This window comes from Coffea arabica, chromosome 1e (genome assembly GCF_036785885.1).
Source record: "Coffea arabica cultivar ET-39 chromosome 1e, Coffea Arabica ET-39 HiFi, whole genome shotgun sequence".
In the NCBI taxonomy this organism is placed as follows: Eukaryota; Viridiplantae; Streptophyta; class Magnoliopsida; order Gentianales; family Rubiaceae; genus Coffea; species Coffea arabica.
The window spans coordinates 6,077,633-6,097,489 of record NC_092311.1 but is presented as its reverse complement, the minus strand read 5'-3'; the positions used below and the strand labels follow the sequence as shown (position 1 = coordinate 6,097,489).

General features: G+C 33.6%; 1 protein-coding gene and 2 non-coding genes across 3 annotated transcripts; 2 read left to right on the top strand and 1 right to left on the bottom strand.

Annotated features, from left to right (window-relative positions):
* Positions 1–561: 561 nt before the first annotated feature.
* TRNAD-GUC (transfer RNA aspartic acid (anticodon GUC)) lies at positions 562–633 on the top strand. Its single transcript has one exon. It is a non-coding gene; the product is annotated as a tRNA-Asp (tRNA).
* Positions 634–1,836: 1,203 nt separating this feature from the next.
* On the top strand, positions 1,837–1,908 carry TRNAD-GUC (transfer RNA aspartic acid (anticodon GUC)). Its single transcript has one exon. It is a non-coding gene; the product is annotated as a tRNA-Asp (tRNA).
* A 13,208-nt stretch (positions 1,909–15,116) lies between these two features.
* LOC113690405 (probable leucine-rich repeat receptor-like serine/threonine-protein kinase At3g14840) lies at positions 15,117–19,534 on the bottom strand (the record flags this gene model as incomplete). Its single annotated transcript, XM_072068613.1, has 12 exons — positions 15,117–15,491; positions 15,864–16,014; positions 16,190–16,427; positions 16,547–16,757; positions 16,870–16,988; positions 17,338–17,478; positions 17,750–17,945; positions 18,101–18,477; positions 18,888–18,928; positions 19,040–19,075; positions 19,164–19,229; positions 19,446–19,534. Coding segments are annotated over 12 exons (2,040 nt in total), but the record flags the coding sequence as incomplete, so codon positions are not given.
* Between the last annotated feature and the right edge of the window lie 323 nt (positions 19,535–19,857).

Sequence of the window (19,857 nt, the reverse complement as noted above, 5' to 3'; positions counted from 1 at the left end):
ACTTGCATGATAATATATATATATATATATATATATGTATTATATAATATGGTTGAAGAATTATATAGGATAAATCAAACTATAACATAATTACGACTATTATTATTAAATCGTAAATCTGATACATTTGAGTGTATATCACATTAAGTGATAAGTAAATAGTTTATCACTTATTTTTGGGAGCAAGTTTCGCTTACAAAATTCAGTGCCACTTAATTAATTCAGATGTTCAATTTTTCGTTATAAAAAACGTCTAAACATATTAAGATCTGAATCCATTAAATTCAAATATTGAATTGAATTATCAAACAAGACCTGAGTCGGGGGCATTGGAAGTTGGTGACTATATATAATAATTTTTTTCCAATACAACCCCAAACGAAAACTGTCTTTTCTGCTGGTTATCTGCATTCTGGTATTGGGCCTAAACCCCTGGTGTGCATTTCCAGGTTATGCCTTGGGAAATACGGTTGTTTGCCCTTCGGCCATTTACTCTGGAGAGTCCAAAACCTAAGTCACACAGGTTTGTGTATGTTAAAGTTTCAACTTTTTGCAAGATGGGTCGTTGTAGTATAGTGGTGAGTATTCCCGCCTGTCACGCGGGTGACCCGGGTTCGATCCCCGGCTACGGCGATTTGCTTTTGCACTCTTGTGCTCGTGCAGTTTTCTTTTGCAGTGTATATCTGATACATTTGAGTGCATATCACATTAAATGTATATAATAAATTGTATAAATTATATAATAATTCTTCAACCATATTATATAATATATATATTATCATGCACCGTGCAGTTTTCTTTGGTAGAGTATATCTGATACATTTGAGTGCATATCACATTAAATATATACAACATATACAACATATTGTATAAATTATATATATAATTCTTCAACCGTATGCTTACCAAATGTATCAAAGAGTACCTCGCTTGCATGATATATGCCGATCAAATATATCAAGTAGTACCTCACTTGCATAATAATATATATATATATTTTATAATATGGTTGAAGAATTATATAGGCTAAATCAGACTATAACCCACTCAACTATTTTATATTCTCATCTCGATAGTTAAACATTATTTTTTTTTGTGTCATTTAGCTCACTATGATACTGTATCAAGTGACACAATCAGTCAATTTCATCGGTTTCTTCAGTTAGCTCAGACAAGATAATGGTCACGTGAGAGGCAGATACCTTTGGCAGAGACAAAAGCAACATTTTGCCTCAACCTACATAATATCCCCAGTCGTACCTCACTTGCATGATAATATATATATATATATATATATATATATATATATATATATATTATAATATGGTTGAAGAATTATATAGGATAAATCAAACTATAACATATTTGTGACTATTATTATTAAATCGTAAATCCGATACATTTGAGTGTATATCACATTAAGTGATAAGTAAATAGTTTATCACTTATTTTTGGGAGCAAGTTTTGTTTACAAAATTCAGTGCCACTTAATTAATTCAGATGTTCAATTTTTCGTTATCAAATACGTTTAAACATATTAAGATCTGAATCCATTAAATTTAAATATTGAATTGAATTATCAAACAAGACCTGAGTCGGGGGCATTGGAAGTTGGTGACTATATATACTACTTTTTTTCCTACACAACCCCAAACAAAAACTATCTTTTCTGCTGGTTATCTGCATTCTAGTATTGGGCCTAAACCCCTGGTGTGCATTTCCAGGTTATGCCTTGGGAAGTACGGTTGTTTGCCCTTCGTCCATTTACTCTGGAGAGTCCAAAACCTAAGTCACACAAGTTTGTGTGTGTTAAATTTTCAACTTTTTGCAAGATGGGTCGTTGTAGTATAGTGGTGAGTATTCCCGCCTGTCACGCGGGTGACCCGGGTTCGATCCCCGGCAACGGCGATTTGCTTTTGCACTCTTGTGCTCGTGCAGTTTTCTTTTGCAGTGTATATCTGATGCATTTGAGTGCATATCACATTAAATATATACAACATATATAATATATTGTATAAATTATATATATAATTCTTCAACCATATGCTTACCAAATGTATCAAATAGTACCTCACTTGCATGATATATGCTGACCAAATATTGCAAATAGTACCTCACTTGCATAATAATATATATATACATTATATAATATGGTTGAAGAATTATATAGGCTAAATCGGACTATAACCCACTCTACTATTTTGAATTCTCATCTAGACCGTTAAACGTTATTGTTTTTTTTGTGTCATTTAGCTCACTATGATACTGTATCAAGTGACACAATTAGTCAATTTCATCGGTTTCTTCAGTTAGCTCAGACATGATAATGGTCACGTGAGAGGCAGATACCTTTGGCAGAGACAAAAGCAACATTTTGCCTCAACCTACATAATATCCCTAGTTGCTTAAAATCCGTCTCCTCATCAGATTAACTAGAAAACCCTTAAGATGCATAAATATAGTGACGGGATTTTTATATCAATGCAAGTTTAATCCGAATTTATACCCGTTTGATTGCAAGTATACAGGCCAAAATTGTAATGTAGGGTATGTATTGGGTCGATCCCACGATGAGCAACTTAAAACAATTACTAGATCCTTATTTTCTCTATTATTTAGACTAATGATGAATTTGAGCAGAGAAATTATATTATTACTATCTATAAATCTGATTTAATAAAAACTAGATGCAAATGGAGAAATTTCACTAAAGATTAAATCTAGAGATGTAGATTTCACTTATGGCACAAAAAATCCAAATGAAAGATCTTAATACTTGTTACTACTCTTGTTTAACCCGGGATTCATTTCCACAATACCAAATTCACATTCTCATGATAATAATGGTCTAGAACAGCTTAGTTTTTCCTAATCTCTCGGTAAATACTAAATCTGTTCTTATACATGCATGAAATGCAGATTTCATCCACTTGAATGTATTTCTATTCTCATGAACATACAACTCAAGCTCTACTCATGTTAATCCATTGTTTTTACCATTTTTCAATGAGTAAGAACAACTATAAACCTGCTATTGGTGATCAAACAACAACAAGTAATCCAACATACAGAAGTAGACAAGTTAATACAAGATATAACAAGTATAAATCATATTCAATTCATATCACTTGGCCATAAGCTTCATCTACTCCCTAGATAAAGAAAATTAGCTACTCATGAATGAAATAACAATCAAACTCACAAGTTTATTAATGCAAAACATCATAAGGTACAAGTACAAGAAAGATAAAAGAAAGCTTAGCCAATTGAAGGTGAAGCTCTCCAATTTCTGCTATGCTCTTGCACAATATGATTACAAGTGAAAACTCCAAAAATGTTTCTCCAAGAACTTCTAGCTAGAGATAAAATGTTACAAGATGAAAAACTCTCCTACGTAGACCTCTCCCAATGTCTCTGCATAAAAACTGCTCAAGAGCTTCATTTTTCCAAGTCAAATTCCACCTTTTGATTCCCAAATCTCAACTTTGTTAGGATAGTCAATAACCAATGTTTTTGACTTGAAAATAAGCCATATTGTCTGCCCTTTTGTCTTCTGAAGCATGTGCACCGAATTCCCTTGCAACTGATAGCTGGAAAGTAGTCTGAACACAAGAGAAATGGCTGAGCAAATTGCAGACTTTCGGCTAAAAAAACGCGACTACACAAAACACGGCATCAACTCGCTTTTTCAACTTGGCCTTGTTTCAACTGCAATTTTCTCTATGATGAAGGCCGAACTAGCTTTTGTACAAAACACAAAAGTTGTAACCCTTTCAGTTAGCTTTCCAATGCTTCAAGAATTATCGAAATTGGAGCTTTGTAGCCTGAGATATGATTGAAATACCATCACCTGGTCAAACCACTGTTTTGATTTTTGACCACAGAATGAAGCTTCTGTATTCCGATTTTTTGTCCATGAAAACAGCAGAATTAGATTTTGGTGTCTTCATGAAAAGTGTAGGTCTATTTCTTAGCTTTAAAATGGTATAAAAATCACCTCAATCTGATAAGCGTAGCTCCAGATATAGTCAAAATACCGAAGAGTGTCTAAACTGTCTTGAACCGCACTTCTTCACTTAAACGTTTTTCACTTCATTTCTCTTTTAACCACTTGAATTCATCACCAATTATCTATTTTTCACCTCACTTGACATCCTTTGGTGATTGAATCATTAATCCTGCATAAAAATGAAGTTTTTATCACTAAAATCAATAGAAATGCAATATTAGCCACTTTTACCAAAAATATATATTTTTACCAAAACCTAGTTATTTTAGTTATAAAACTAAATAATCAAACCAAAATTAACTACTAAAATGTACTTAAAAATACCTAAAATAAACTCTTATCATATAGGACAAGGGGTAAGGACAATTGCCACCGACAATTGCCCAAATATGTTCACGGATCAAATTTTGTCAATAATGTGAAAATTCAAAATGTAATGGTCATATAATCCTACTTAACTCTAAATCAACTAACATGTACCGATCCACATGAATGGTAGTTGAATATATAATATCACTATTACAAGATGTTCAAGTAGTTGGTAACGAGTTACGATCTATTGAACAACTCTTATACTATTCAAAGATGATTTCATTGGCAACTATTTCTGTTGCTCTCCCGTAAATACAATAATTGTGAATTTTGAAGGAGCAAAAAATTTCCAAAGTTCCAAGATGTGAATCCTACTTCTTCTTGGCCACCACCTCAACCTTTTGTGCAGCCTTGTTAGCCCACAAAAGGAGGACACAGGAATTAGCATGAGCTCCCATGCATGCACCTCTTTAGCTTCGTAGTAATGTTAAAGCACTTGACATATACTAGTTTAACATTATGTTTGAGAATTCCCTCCACCTCTTTTTGTACACATTCTTCCACACAGTTTCGTACTTGCAACAAATATGTCATCGAAACATTAGTCTTTCAAGAATAGGCTAAACCTGCTTGTAGCCTCTTCTTCTTCAATGTGTCTTAGAATGTAAACCATGGCTAAATGAATTAACGTAACTTCTTATGGTTCCTTGTAAATTTGGTTATTTAATTTTGTTTCTAGACACGTGTATCAATGTTAATCAATCTTTTTTTATTGCAATGTTTTTTTTTTAATTTTTGGTACAAGAGAGGATTCCAAACCTAATGTAGCAAAGAAGAAAAGAAGAGAATTTGAGAGTCGAATTATGAAACTCATGATCAAATGGCTGCTTTTTCTTACGAGGCAAGTTGGATTTTACGACTTATGATTATGGTTTTTAGTTAGACTAAAGATTTCCTATTACCCTCTTTTTTTGAGTTGTGGATTAAGTTTTGCTAATTCTTACAATTAAAGTTTGTTAAGAGTTGCTTGTCTAAACCATCTACATGTATTAGGCAGAATTGCGAGGATATAGCGTGTCGTTGCTGCTTCACCAAAATTTGCGCTAAATATTGATTAAAGCAACAAAAGGTCCAAACTCTAGTAATTTTATACTGCTTTTATGAAATAAGAAGACAAAACAAAAAATGGAATAACGTAATTACCTGTTTCATGCTATGATATGGTTATGGCTGCCTATACATGCGATGGATCCTTTTACTTCAATTCCAAATCCAAATGAGAGTAGCTATCTTTATTCTAATTCCAATTCTAATAATATTTTCAGGATTTTTTCACAATTTTCCGTTTAGAAATTAACACTATCATAATTTCATTCCATATCTAACCATATTTTAAATTTTGCTCACATAATAAACATTGACCCCCAAAAAGGTTAATGATAAGTGACTATTTGGTGCTATATTTGGATGATATTTTATATTACTTTTTAGTCATATTCACAATATTATAAGAAGAAATTGGTCCATTTTGGCTAGAATTAGTTCTAAATGTTGCTTAGTGCTTAAATGAGATATTTGTCCCTTTTATTTGCATATTTTTGGTTATTTTTGTAGGAATTAAAAATGGACTTCATTTTGGACAAAAAATAGGCTTACATTATGATGATTGAAATCCTAAAGTTCGAAAGGATGATGAGTTTCAAAAGTGGTTTAAATCGCTAGAAGAAGAAAATGAAGAAACTTGTCAAAAATGAAAGTTGACTTGAATCCCTTCGAACAATCTGACCAGTTTTTGAAGGGATTGGTTGGAGGGATTCGAGGCAAAGAATTTTTGGCCAAACAGAGGACGAATCCCTCCAAGCAATCCGACTGAAACTTGGAGGGATTCCGCTCAAACTTGACGGCTTCCACTTACGCAACTTGTTTACAACTCCATTCTTTCACAACTTTTGAGGGACAAATTATACAAGATTTGCAACTATAAAATGAAGATTCTAGTAACAATTCTTGATTTTATTTCTTCTATAATGATGAGATATAACTTGGAGCCAAAGTTGTTGACTTATTTGGAGTTGTGTTCACATTGAAGATGCAAATGAAGAACTTAAAGATTTATCTATAAATAGGAACTTGTGTCTTTATTTTGGAGAGCTTAGAAAGAGGGGTGAAGAAATACCACAAAAATGTAGTTTCTTAACTCTTTAGTTTAGTTGGTGTAGGATAGTTTAGTTTTAGCTAGTTTATCCATTTTTGCGTATTAGCAAGATAAAGATGAATTTGGAGGATGAAAAGGTAAGGAGAGAGCTCATGTGAACTCTTTATCTTTTGTAATTGATTCTAAGTTAATTTGGTTAATATGCAAGTTTTGGATTTTATGTTTATTATGCGTTTCCAAAGTTTATGCCTTGAATTTTGGTTGAACTTTTTATGATTATATTGTGTTAACTTCTTAGTTGTTTGATGATATTATTTTGAGCAACTTATTTAGCACTTTTGCTCTTTAAACCATAATTTACTTGGTACCATTTTTTGTGAATGTCTAAAGGTTTTAAATTTTTAATGAAAATTGGGATTTAACACTGGTTCAAGAAGTGCTAAACTTAGGGAGTACACTCACGAGAGTAGAGGTACACCTTTGTGGTTTAAGTGACTTGTTTCATGTAATTTCATAGAGGTAATGAACTTATAAGCAATTTCATAACCACGAGAGTAGGTGTGGATTAGTTATGAGTATAGTTGATTCACTACGAGAGTTGGATTCACATATATGAGGAAATTATGTCATAACTAACCAAGATAGCAGTACTCAATGATCCAAGAATAGCATTTATATGAGTTGTTAGGGATATCACAACCTAAAGAATTTTCATTTGCTATTTTCTTGCATAAGTTTGCAAAGTTTTGTTTCCTTTAATTTGTTGATCGTCTAATTAATAGCGGAGTTTAGTAGCACCGGTAATTGTTCATTCTTCCCTGTGGGTTCGACTGTTAATACTCTATACTCAATGTTGACCTGTATACTCACAAAAAATCGTGTATGGAGTATTTAGAAATTTATAAGTGCAAAACTTGACCGTGGAATAAACTTAATTGTTATATGCATACCCCATGCTCGTCAGTTAAAATGCCAATTGATTTCTGACTTGTAATACAATATTGACTATTTTATGGCAATGATATTATTGAAAACAAAGGCTTAGATCACTAAATTACCATACCAACCTCAGTCCTTTTAAACATCTGTGTCCATCTTTCAAAATTCCAAGAGTTGGAAGATGTAGATGGAGTTGAAAAACATGACATTCTGATATTTTCATCGCAACAGATCTTTTGTCCCTCTCTTTCCATTCAATTCTCTGTCACATTTTTTATTATATTGTTATTCATCTTTCATAAATATCATATTTTAATTCTTTTTTTGTTTCCTTAAAATCCAAGCACTATTAGTTGAGTAATACACAAAATTTAACAAACTCAAACAATCAAAATACACAAAAAATGATATTTTTATGGATTTTCTACTATATTTTTATTTTATTATATATTACTTTTGTGAAACTGTTGTATTTATTTTTAACTTTGTTAATAGTTGTTTGATAGTAAGAAAATAAAAAAAATTAAAATATAATGTTTATAAAAGAGAAATAGAAATATAATAATAAGTGGGACAGAGAGTGGAACAGAGAGCGAGACAAAAGATCCATTGCGTATTTTCATGTATATCTCTAAGGTATTTTTCTCCAAAAATATGATGAATAAACGTGATTGGTAAATAATTGTTGTACTTGAATAAACACACTTAAAAACCTCCTATTTACAATCTCTTCCACCATATCGTTCAACCCAATCCTTCCCCTAATTACAACATGACTTAACTACTGCTGCATAAGAAAGTTTACAACCCATAATAAATGATGCCTTCAATTTTTTTCATTTTTCTTTCTTTTTTTGAACGTTCTCGAATGGTTTCTTTTCTGTTTTCGGGTATTTGCATTAAAGTAACTTTATCCCAAATCTAATTCTATTACATTCGGAAATTTAATGTACTCAAATTCTTTTTCCAATATAAAACTCAAATCAATATTACACAGATACCTCAATAATTTTTAAGAAGACATTTAAATCTGGGGCACAACATAGTTTAATATATTTTATGGTAAGAGCAATGTTGAAAAGAAAAAAAACTAGAATACTAAATCACCAAATCAAACTCACTCTTTTAATATAAACTAGTATGGGAGTGAGTCCATTTCATGTGTCATGTGCTTCTCATTGTGATAATTATTTAGACAGAGTTTCCTCTACATTGGCTCCCTATGTCTTTAATTTAGAATACCATTTTTTTCCCCATAAAATCCAAAATAATTAAACATTTGAAGATTATTTATAACTGCTTGATGAACTCTGGAATTGTATCTGAACTCTTATTCAAAGTCCTTTTTTTTGGGAAGTAAGAGGTCTTGTCGAAAGTTGAATCCAAATGTTCAATGTATTTGATAATCTTAAATCCATGCTCTAGGAACGTATGATCCCTCGTCCATTCTAAATTTAAATAATTCCTTAGAGATATTTAATCTTCCAATTCAACTTCGAGTTTCATACAACTCTTGTAAGTGGGATTAAAACCTCATTGGCATTCTCCATGCTTCTTGATGCCTTTGAAGTTCGTTATTTGTAGTATCAAACTTTCTTCTTGTCATCCTTCCATCTTTGCTAAGCGGATATTCTTCAATAAAAAAATCATTATGAAGATTATCAAGAATAGGTCAAGACAGACAGTTTTTCAAAAAGCTAGAATGATTTTTAAATTTCTCAACCAATAGAAGAACTCTGACCTAATCAATTCTTGGATATCTAGTATTTTTGAGAGTGTAATAAAAGAAGTCATAACAGTTTACAGAAAATAAATAATAGATAATGAGTATTTAAAAAAAAATCATAAGATTTGTTTTTTTTTGTTGGGGGGGGGGGGGGGGGGGGGGGGAAGCCCGCTTATCTAAGCCACCCTTTTCCATTTAAGGAAGACGCAAAAACACCAGAACTTCGTTATGCCCACATACCATACCCTATAGGGCATAAAAATGTTTTGTTAACTCTGCACATATCGTGCAAAAAAGAAAAACAAAATTTTGAATTTCAATCAAGTTATTATTCAACTATTGAGGGAATGAGTCTCTAAATTGATTGAGTGAACCATATTTGAAGGGAAGAATGAATTACATTTTGCATTCTTCAACTATATCTGAATTCTTGTTGTGGTATATAAACTTTAAAGTAAAACTATAAAATACAAATTCTACCTCACTTTGATCCCTAAAGTGTAAAATATGCTCAATATTTCTAAATTATGAAATTTGTCTCACTTCCATAAATGAGTTTACTCAAGAGGAACAAATTTTATATTTTAAGGTTTAAGGTGTCTCATTTTGAAACATAGGGATCGAGCATGCAGGTACAGTTGAAGGGTGCAAAATGGAATTGATCCTAATTGGAATGAACTATATTGCATTCAATTAAAAAAAAAAGCACATAATTTAATCATGAATGGTGATCTGTATTCGCAAAACAAAATAATAAGAACACGTATATAATATTGTATTGTGAGAATTCCATTGATAAAATTGAAAATCATTTATGACTTTGATGTTTGCAAACAAACCTTCAGAACCACTAAAAGGCTAAAAAAGTTCAATTCAAAGATAGTGCTTATCGTTTAAGGACAAGCTATCAAGATTGCCATCTTTTTCTTGCACAAAGAAGCATTAGAAGGTAGTTGAAAAGCCAAAATCTTCTCGATTTGCACGTATAGGTCTTGATGAAAAACAATAGCAATCACATCCAAACGTTGTCTTCTTGTAATTGCTGATTAAGCATTCCATTTTTCCAATTCCTGTCTCATTGTTGCAGCATTTCCCTACATACATATCCTGTATTGAGATATCAATTTGCAGCCAAAGTATTGATATAACAACGATTTGCATCACCTACTTTGATGCCAATGCCATTAAAGCATCACATGCTGCCTAATTGTCAATAAATCAGAATTTTGCTGGCTATGTAAAATCGCAGGGAAACAAGGGGAATCTTGATCTGCTAGTGGGATTTTTCTATTTGTCATTCGTGCGTGTTTGTGACATTGATCAAATCATGATGCTTGGCGATTAATTATTAATCAATCATAATCTAAAATCACAGTAATGACCTGATTTTACCTGTCAAAAGTTGAAGCTAGGAAGAACAATTAACTGACTTGGAGCCTCATTACTACGGCATTTCTAGCTAGTGTTTTAGCCTGCAAGTATTAACTTAAACAATCATGTTCATTGGTAGCCCTATCATGGTTGACCTTTTGATCTGTTAAGATTCCTTTTGCCTTCGGGTTATTTTGGCATTGGCAAATAATACATGGGGATTATGGTAGATATTTGGTCACCCCTCTACCTATGAGATAAGGATTGAAATGTTGAACATCTTAGCTCAAAGTCCAAGCTGTGTGTTCTTTACTGAACTTCCTTGATCAGTACAAAGAATGGTTCAGTCTTTTATCAACTTCCCAGACCATTAGCTATACCCAGTCAAAAATAGCTTGTGGTTTTGGCTACACCTAATTTTGTAATACTAGAATGTATAGAATTGTTTCCCTTTTTTTTTTTGTGTCAATGAACTGCTTTATCTGGAATACTAAAACTTTTTTTCGCAAGTCTGGAATATCTCTCTCGAATTTAGAACAAACAGAGGACCAAGTAATATAACTTATTCATAAGTTCTCCGCAAAAGAGAAGATTGGAAAAGCGATAAGATATTTAAGTTTTCATTTTTACTTTTTTAAATATAATTTATGTATTTGGATAGAAAATTATGTTGAAATATTTTTTATTATTTATTATAACACTTTTTGAGATTTGATGTATGTGAAATAAATGGTGGTTGGTATGACAAAACAAAGTGTCTGAAAATCTAATGGATCACCAACAATACTTGGCTAAGGTGGGATGAGCTTGAGCCGTTTAGCATGTAAAGTGTCCCAAATTGAAGCTCATTCTGCAAAGTTAATTATTTGGAGTACAAAATGGAAATTAGGTTAAAGTTTAGTGGTGTAAAAATGAAATTTACCCTTTTAAACATTAATACATGATTGTCTAAATTCTTCGCGTGAATCTCATGCAATTGACATTGTTAATTTTCACTAATAGTACTTAAATGAAATATTTTTCCCTATGTGATATAATAATGTATCGCAGAGCAAATTTTGCAAATGAAAGAATATAATTAAAATGTTATATGTTTAACCATAACCCTTTTGTATAAGTGAAATGTAGAGCATTAACATTTATAGAATATAAATCTTATAGATTTGATAATTTTTTCAATTTAATTTTTTTTTTTTATAGTTTTAGAATTTGCAAAGACAAAAATTTTTGTTGGCTAGTGCACAAATTTTGAAGGAATGAAGTTCTTTGAGGAATGTTGAAATGTTGATTGGCCCAGTCTTTTTGGATAGACCGTGAAATTATCTATAAGATTCAATAACAAAATGTATATCATCATCAACCAACAAACGAATGGGATGGAAAATTGGAGATTAATGCATATAAACTCTTTATACTGGCCTATAAAAAACAATTCTTCATACTGTATTCGTTTCTGATGTGTCTATGTATGTATAAAATTGTACGTGTATGTATACAGAATTGAACTGCACAGGAACCAGATTATTGGAACCATGCAAGCTGTTTTTGGCCTAATCTAGTGGTTGAGAATGTTGAGAAGGGAAACTCTAGCTTTTAGAAATAGACTGAAGACAATTTCAAGCATCTCTGCTAATTCTTGAAGGCTAGATTCCAAGGCCACGAGCCCCTTTACTACATCTGTGTTTGACTTGTCCTTCTTTAACAGATGCAGCTCGATTTCTAATTGTTCCACTGCAGCAACATTGGAATGTCCTTCAGATGATGCTTTCTTGTGTAATAAATTCGAGACCAAAGACCTCTGGCATCTTTCCTTTGATGGAGAAACGAAAGATAAAGTGGACTCCAACACGGTTAAGACTAACTTCTTGGACTTTTCGATCAGGTTAACCAAAGGGACTCTTTCTTTACAACTGCTTGGTTGCAGTTCTTTTCTGCTTTCCTTAACTCTTTGCAGCATTTGCTGATCATTTTGTTCAAGTGCTTTTTGGAGATCATAAATGAGCTAACTTCATCGGCCAGATCTCGATTTCTTGTTCTCTGTAGAGACGACTCAAGTTCCTGGACACTTTCTCATGTGTCCCAGAAGTGTCTTACAGCCTGAGAGATCCATCCAACACCTCTTCATTGTTGAGAGCTTGTTGACTCAAAGGCAGCCGAAGCACATCATCCAGACGGTCGTACAAGTTCTTGAGGGCATCCAATCATTGGCATACCAATGAATGTGAAGGTGAGGATGCAGCTTCTGATGACTTCAACCTTTGCAGGTGTTCCTCATCATTCACAAGAAGAGGATGAGAAGAAGAAGGCAAACTAATCGAACGAGCGTGGCTAGAGAACTTGGGAGCTGCTATTTTTTCAACTTGAGCAAAATGTAACAATTGAATGTTAAATGTTAAGTCTTGGAAGCCTTCGGAGATGTTGAAAACAAAATTCCCACGATGAATTAGATTTATGGAAAATTTTACTCTGAACCACGTACGGTTAATAAGATAGATACAAACTAAAAGATGGCTCGTTTTCTGATTTCTAGAAATTTTCATGTTTATATCTATCGTTTTGATATATCGTGTTTTTAAAATCCTTTTTTGTACATGAACTTAAGATTTATTATTACTATTTCGCTCCTATTTTGATATTTTTCTAAGTAAAGTTGATGCTTTTCTATAGATTCTTTTGTTATTAACTCAAGTTGATCTTGAGGGCCACTAATAGTTCCACAAAAAGCAAAGAAGCAAAAAGGGTCAAAAAGAAACGGGAATAAAACATACTTATGAAAGGAAAACAGTATCTGAAATATCGAACAAAGAATTTGTGTAACTAGCACTCATATTTGGATACAGTTATATAAGACCTACCCAGTATATTATAAGGACTTCATTTATAAAAGAAAAGAGAACAAATTACATTTAGGAAAAAACTGGAACGAAACATCAGCTTTACAAAGTAAGAATATGTCAAGCACTTTAATCTTCCAAAATCAGAAAAACCTATTTTCATAGATATAGTCCTACTTAATATGCCATAAAAGTAGGAATTGGAGGCAAGACCAAGGATTTGGTCTAATGGTTGGTACTCAGGATTGGATATTTCATATTTGTAACATCAATGATTTATAAAACATCAAGTGTGCAAATAAAAAGAATCAATAGTGCACATTTTATTTTTGTTCCTATTCCCGACTTTGAATGTGAACATTCTATGTTAATGTGTAAATGAATGTTAACATGTTTATTACTATTTGACCATTTACTTATTTTTGTGCAGAATTCAATTGGGAATGAATTTCCATAGAATCTAGTAGAATTAATAAAAGAAAATAAGAGATTATTTTCACATGGAACACTGCGCGGCTCTGTTTGGATTGTAAATTATTTGAGATATTTTTACTGTAGCACTTTTTGTGATGTGATGTATGTGAGATAAAAAGGTAATTGGGAATGTAAAAATATGTGTTGGAAATTATAATAATGATGTAAGCAAATAAATTTTGGCAAATAATCCTCAATCCAAACAAACATATTTCCTTATTCATTTGAAGTGTGGACCTATTTCGAGTACCTTGTTATTTGTTTTCCTTGTCAGCACCAGATAACGTATTCAATTAAGAAGAAAGGAAATAAAAAGTTCACTTCCCTTTTTTGCTCCTGTTTCCAATTTTTTTTTTTGGCTGACACATGCATTCAGTAGTTGAACGTAAAGAAAAGGAAAGATGTAAAGCAGAAAGATAGAGACTGAGAGACATCATATATAGAAGTGGCTTAAAGAAGATAATTCCGTGCTTTTTTTATATGTAAAGTGGTAAATAAATACATGCGCCCACGCTCTTGCAGAAAATTTCAGTTGTCAAGGGGTAGAACTTCAAATCATTGCCATAAGAGCTAGGTATCCCAAAGTTTGATATTTATTTCCAGAATCATAACAGATTTGGAATAAATCTTGTCAACACCAGGCTTGGCCCCTCTTCCTGCCTAAAAACAGAATCAGATTCTAATCCATTTTCCTTTGAATGTGGCTATAACATCAAGAACAAATCATTCAGCATAAACTTCTTTATTAGTTTTTTTTTTCTTAAAAGTTTTTCGTTTTATCGAGTAAATGGCGCGAAAGGCCACTAAACTTTATTAGTTTTTTTTTTCTTAAAATTTATTATTTTTATCGAGTAAATGGCGCGCAAAAGGTCACTGAACTATTTAAAGGTGCATCATCTAGTCACTAAATTTTATTTATTTATTTTTGGTCAAAAAAGTCACTCAACTCTTTAAACCTAATTTTTTTTTTTTGGGTCATTTTGTCCAATTTAATTGTTTGTAACGTGACGTGCGTGACATACGCAACAAGGGATTTGTGTAACATAAAACTCCACCTTTTGTCAGGTTCGTGGGATAAAGGAGAATTTTGATGCTTGATAGTATAAAATTCTAGCTTTCAGTAATGGATACAAACTACAATTTTACTAATTGATGAACTGTAAATGTAAAATCTAGAATTAAAGACAATTATATGCAATATTACAAAATCTGCAACTAACTGTTCCCGCAAACTCTACAGATAATACTTGCACAAGATGTTTCCTCGTATAAGTTTATAACCTGTTGTCCAGAAAATCACTCTTTGGATTGATCAGAAGCAGATGCTGAAGATGCAGTAAATGGTGCGGATGCTGGAGATGCAGTAAATGGCCGGTCACTTGACGTGCTCTGCAGCTGGCTCTCATTGAAGGTTGTTAGTAGGTATTGCTCATCACTGATTTCCTTCACCTTTGCACCCAAAACGCTCGATTCTGGAATCAACTGTTGATCCTTTACCCTCCCCTCCAGCATGCTCACCACTGTCGACATACTAGGCCTAGCGGCCGGAGAGATACTGGTGCAAAGCAGGGCTATTTCAATTGTCAACATAATCTCACGTTCGTTGATGTCTGTTCCCAATCTGGAATCAACTAGTTCCATCAGCTTCATTTCCTCCTTCAAGAGATGAGCCTACACGAAAGAATGAACATGCTAGAAAATGAGCACAAACGTATTGCCTTTGATTTGAAGAGGAAATTGCCATGCCTTTGCAAGTTTATATGATAAGACATGAGAGAGCTGTCTGGATAGCTTAATTTTTCCAAAGCGTCAAAATAGCACACAAAGGCATCAAAGCATATTCGTTTCAGATGTTCTTGAGGAGGAGTTTTCAGTTCTAACTTTTGCTGTACACTACATACTCAAGTAAACCAACAGAAGGCACTAGAGTTTTTCAAGAATGGAATTCTGAGCTACTATTGGCTAAATGCACAAAGCTGAAGAATTCTTAAACCAAGTAATTTTAAGCAACAGGTTAATCATGAGGGAAAGAAATGAAGTTACCAAGCCAAGAAGATTGAAGCATTCCTCCTTTGGTTTGAAACCAGTGTTGCTCTTTCCGCTGACAATTTCCAGAAGAACAACTCCGAAGCTATAGACATCCGCTTCGTCAGTTAAGTAGCCTCTCATTGCATATTCAGGTGCCATATATCCACTGAAAAATAACCAATTCAACATCAGCAACTCAAATCAAGACCATGGTCTCCCAAATAAAAAATAAAAAAATCAAATGGTAAACAGATTCATATCTATCTGGGCCTCCAATGGAACTCCAACCATTCTAAACCTCTCCCCCCCTCCCAACAAGAGAATGTCATGCTTGCACTCACAAGGTTCCAGCAACACGAGTACTTATATGGGTGTCATCTTCTTCATGAAGTCTCGCCAGGCCAAAGTCAGATATCTTGGGATTTAGCTCCTTATCAATTAGCACATTGGTGGCTTTGATGTCTCTATGGACAATCTTCAATCTCGATTCTTCATGCAGAAAAGCCAAACCTCTTGCTATACCAAGGCAGATCTTGCGCCTTGTTGGCCAATTTAATTCCAACTGTTGCTCTTCAGGACCTGAAAATTATCAGGCGTGTGAGGATTATTAAAAAATCATGTTACTTGCATTTACATGCGTATATTTGGTTTTGAAGGTATGATAACAAAAGCACCTACAAACAAACAAGCTACTTTACCAAACAATGCACGAGCGAGGCTGTTATTTTCCATGTACTCGTATACAACCAATAGTTGGTTTCCCTCAATGCAGCATCCATAGAGCTTTATGAGATTAGGGTGTTGTAGAGCAGAAATCATGCCTATTTCATTCAAAAATTCGCGGTTTCCTTGGTTTGATTTGGAAGAAAGCTGCTTTACTGCAATGACGGTGCCGTCAGGCAGAATTCCCTTCAATTAAGATGCGATGTCATAACAAATGTAATGTCAGATGTCCGTAATGCACTTGAGCACGAGTTTCTCTACATGAAGAATTTGGGAAGTATGCCATGGTTTGAGTTACCTTGTAGACAGAACCAAAGCCACCTCTTCCAATTATATTGGCAGAATCAAAATTGTTTGTTGCGTACTTGATTTGTCTCAGGGCGAAAGATCCTGTTTGCAGGTCTAGACTTCTAAAATCTGCCAAAAAAGCTAACACGAGTTAGAGGAAATTCTCTGCACATTTGAAATTTGGCACACAAATTTTATTTTAACTGCCGGTCACTATAATCTTCTAGCATTCAAAAGCTCGTGGTATATCTAGTGACTGCATGGAAGTTTTTCAAAGGACCGAAATGAAGAAATTCAAAGTTCAAGTGGAACTGCTGGAAAAAATTCACGGACTCGTGAAGTAACTTATCTGCTAAAATAGCTATTCTTCACACAAGGACCAAGATGCTAATGCCAGAATTTTTTACCAAAGGGTTACATGTTATCCAGTTTTGAGATTGCACGTCCAATATTCTGCTTGAACAAGAAATTAAGTTACCTAGCTGCATTGTTTGACGGAGTTGCGGACCAAATTTCCACCAAAGAATGGCTAGAGCCACAGATATGATAACCAAAACTGCGAGTACAATCCCAACTATGGCGCCTACTGATAAGCCATGTTCTGAAGGTACCGGAAAATCTGAATGGGGAAAAGAAGAATGAAATGAAGAATAAGAAGTTGAAATGAGGAGGTTAAACATTGTGCCAAGTATTAGGGGAGGTGACATTTTCAAATCAGTTTGTTTGGATGAAATGATAACTTATTCTATTCTTCTCCACGATATATTAATGCATGTTGAAAGTTCAGAAACAACATTTACGAAACACTCGTTACTCAGTGAAAAGAAATAAAGATTCATTTGCGATTTTTGAATTTTCAATCTAGAAGCTTTAGCAATTTTGAAGCTTACCAGGATCCACAGAAATTCCAGAAATCAGAGGACCATACACTCCTTTTTGGGGAATATCCGTGGTTCCTTTTCCAGCCCAGTAGAAGCGAATCTCTAAAGTGCTGTCAGTTACTACAGCAGTAAAATTTAGAACTACAGGCTTATTGACTCCACCTGCTGCATTCTCAATATTGAAATCTTTCTGGATCAATTTTCCCTAGAAAAATATCAACCAATTCCCAATAAATGTGCGTACTCAAATTTGCATGAAATAACTAGATGTTGCTGATGATTTCATCATCTCTGCTTCAGTTACTTTCTCTTGAAAATTTGAAACTTCATTGCAGACAGTACCATGAAGCCAATGAATACCTGCATGTATATATCAAATACGCGCCTTCCAAGGCTGCTATATGTTCTGTCATCAGTAAACATAATTTCAGCAAAGTGAAGTTTCACTGTGTAGTTTCCATTTACCAGACAGAACCCATAATACGTCAATGAAAGAGGAGATAGTCGAGCATCCGAGTATAATTGCATTTCATTCCCAAAAATTCCAGAATCACTACTATTAATATACGAGTCCACATTGTGATTATCATCGGCAAAGTGACCAGTGGTACTGAATGCCCAATTTGTTCCACTCTGGTACAACTTTGATGGCCCTCCAGGTTGTGTATCATCATCGTAGTTTGTGTCACCAATTTTTACTCCCTTTCCACCACAATTTATATGTAAAGAGGACCAGTCTGGAGACAGCAACCAAAATAACAAGAAAATCAAATAGAAATATAGCAGAGGCATGAAAGAGCATGACGGAAGCCTAAGAGAAGCAACTACTTCTTGGTTCATTGAATACACTTGTAGTTTCTTGGACAACCATTTAAGCCATAATAGTAGCTTACTTTTACTCCCAGCTCACAATGACTCAACAATCATGTAAGAGACTATCCACTGTTTCACTTCTATGTTTACTTTTCGAGAACTAGTGACATGGAAGGTAGCAATTGATTCTCAATTAAATTTGGTAAAGTATGTTATATTAGGACCATGTCTCTTAATGCTCTAGTGGGAACTTCTAGATGATACTAAACAAAGTAAATGGTTCATAAGTGCCTATCCAGATGATCCAAACGATTTGAAACGAAGATTAGCTTACTTTGCTGGCAGCGGAAACTCTGCAAGCATGAAAAGGTGCTCCTGAAAAACGATAGAGTGTTGGGAACTATCAGCATCATATGGAGGTTGTGGAACTTCAGAATTGAGTTAATCAGGATGCGTATTTAGTAAATACATATTGTGAAAACTTACGATTTATTGTTCTTTGAAAAGCTTGCAAACAAGTTCCTGAAACAGATTTATTGCACTTGTCACTTAAATGCAGAATGCTTAAAAGACATTGAATACATTATTGATAAAGCAAATGTAATCTCACAAGTTTCCGGCTTGGCATCTCGTGGATCCTGAATTTGCTAGAGAAAAATTGTTGTAGGAAAGGTCTCTGGATAAAACTAAAAAAACTCAGCAATGACAACATCTAATGTACACTAAAGAGTAATTTTATTTTTTTCCAGTAAGAAGATGCAAACAGTTCAGCATCATATAAATTTAAGTTATTTCGTCAATCTTTTTTATTTTTTGGTGCCGTTGAACTGAAATTTTGATCCCAGCAAAGGATTAATTAGCTAAAGCATTTGTCAATGTAGGATGAACTTACACATATTCTCCCGTATCGAGCATCCAACCAGGAATGGTTCCTGTGAAGTTGTTCCCTGTGAGATAACTATCAACGCCAACATTCAAGGATTAGTAAGCTAACAATAACCATTTTAAACCGTCAAATGGATTTATGAGTAGTATCCTCGCTGAGTCATATCTTCCAAGACAACAACATAGGAGCAAAATTTAATCTACCATAAAGTTCTACTGTTGTCGATGTATAGAGTCCTCTAACATCTTCTAAACTCTTGTCACTGCCTCCCCGAAACCAAGGTACAGAAAAAAACCAAGGGACTGAACTATAAGGCAGATGACTTGATTCACTTAATAGCAGAGAACATTGGTGGTATTGAAGTCACAGAAAGGGAAAAAAAAATTCAGCTCTGTTATTAAGATTCCTAGGTAAATTC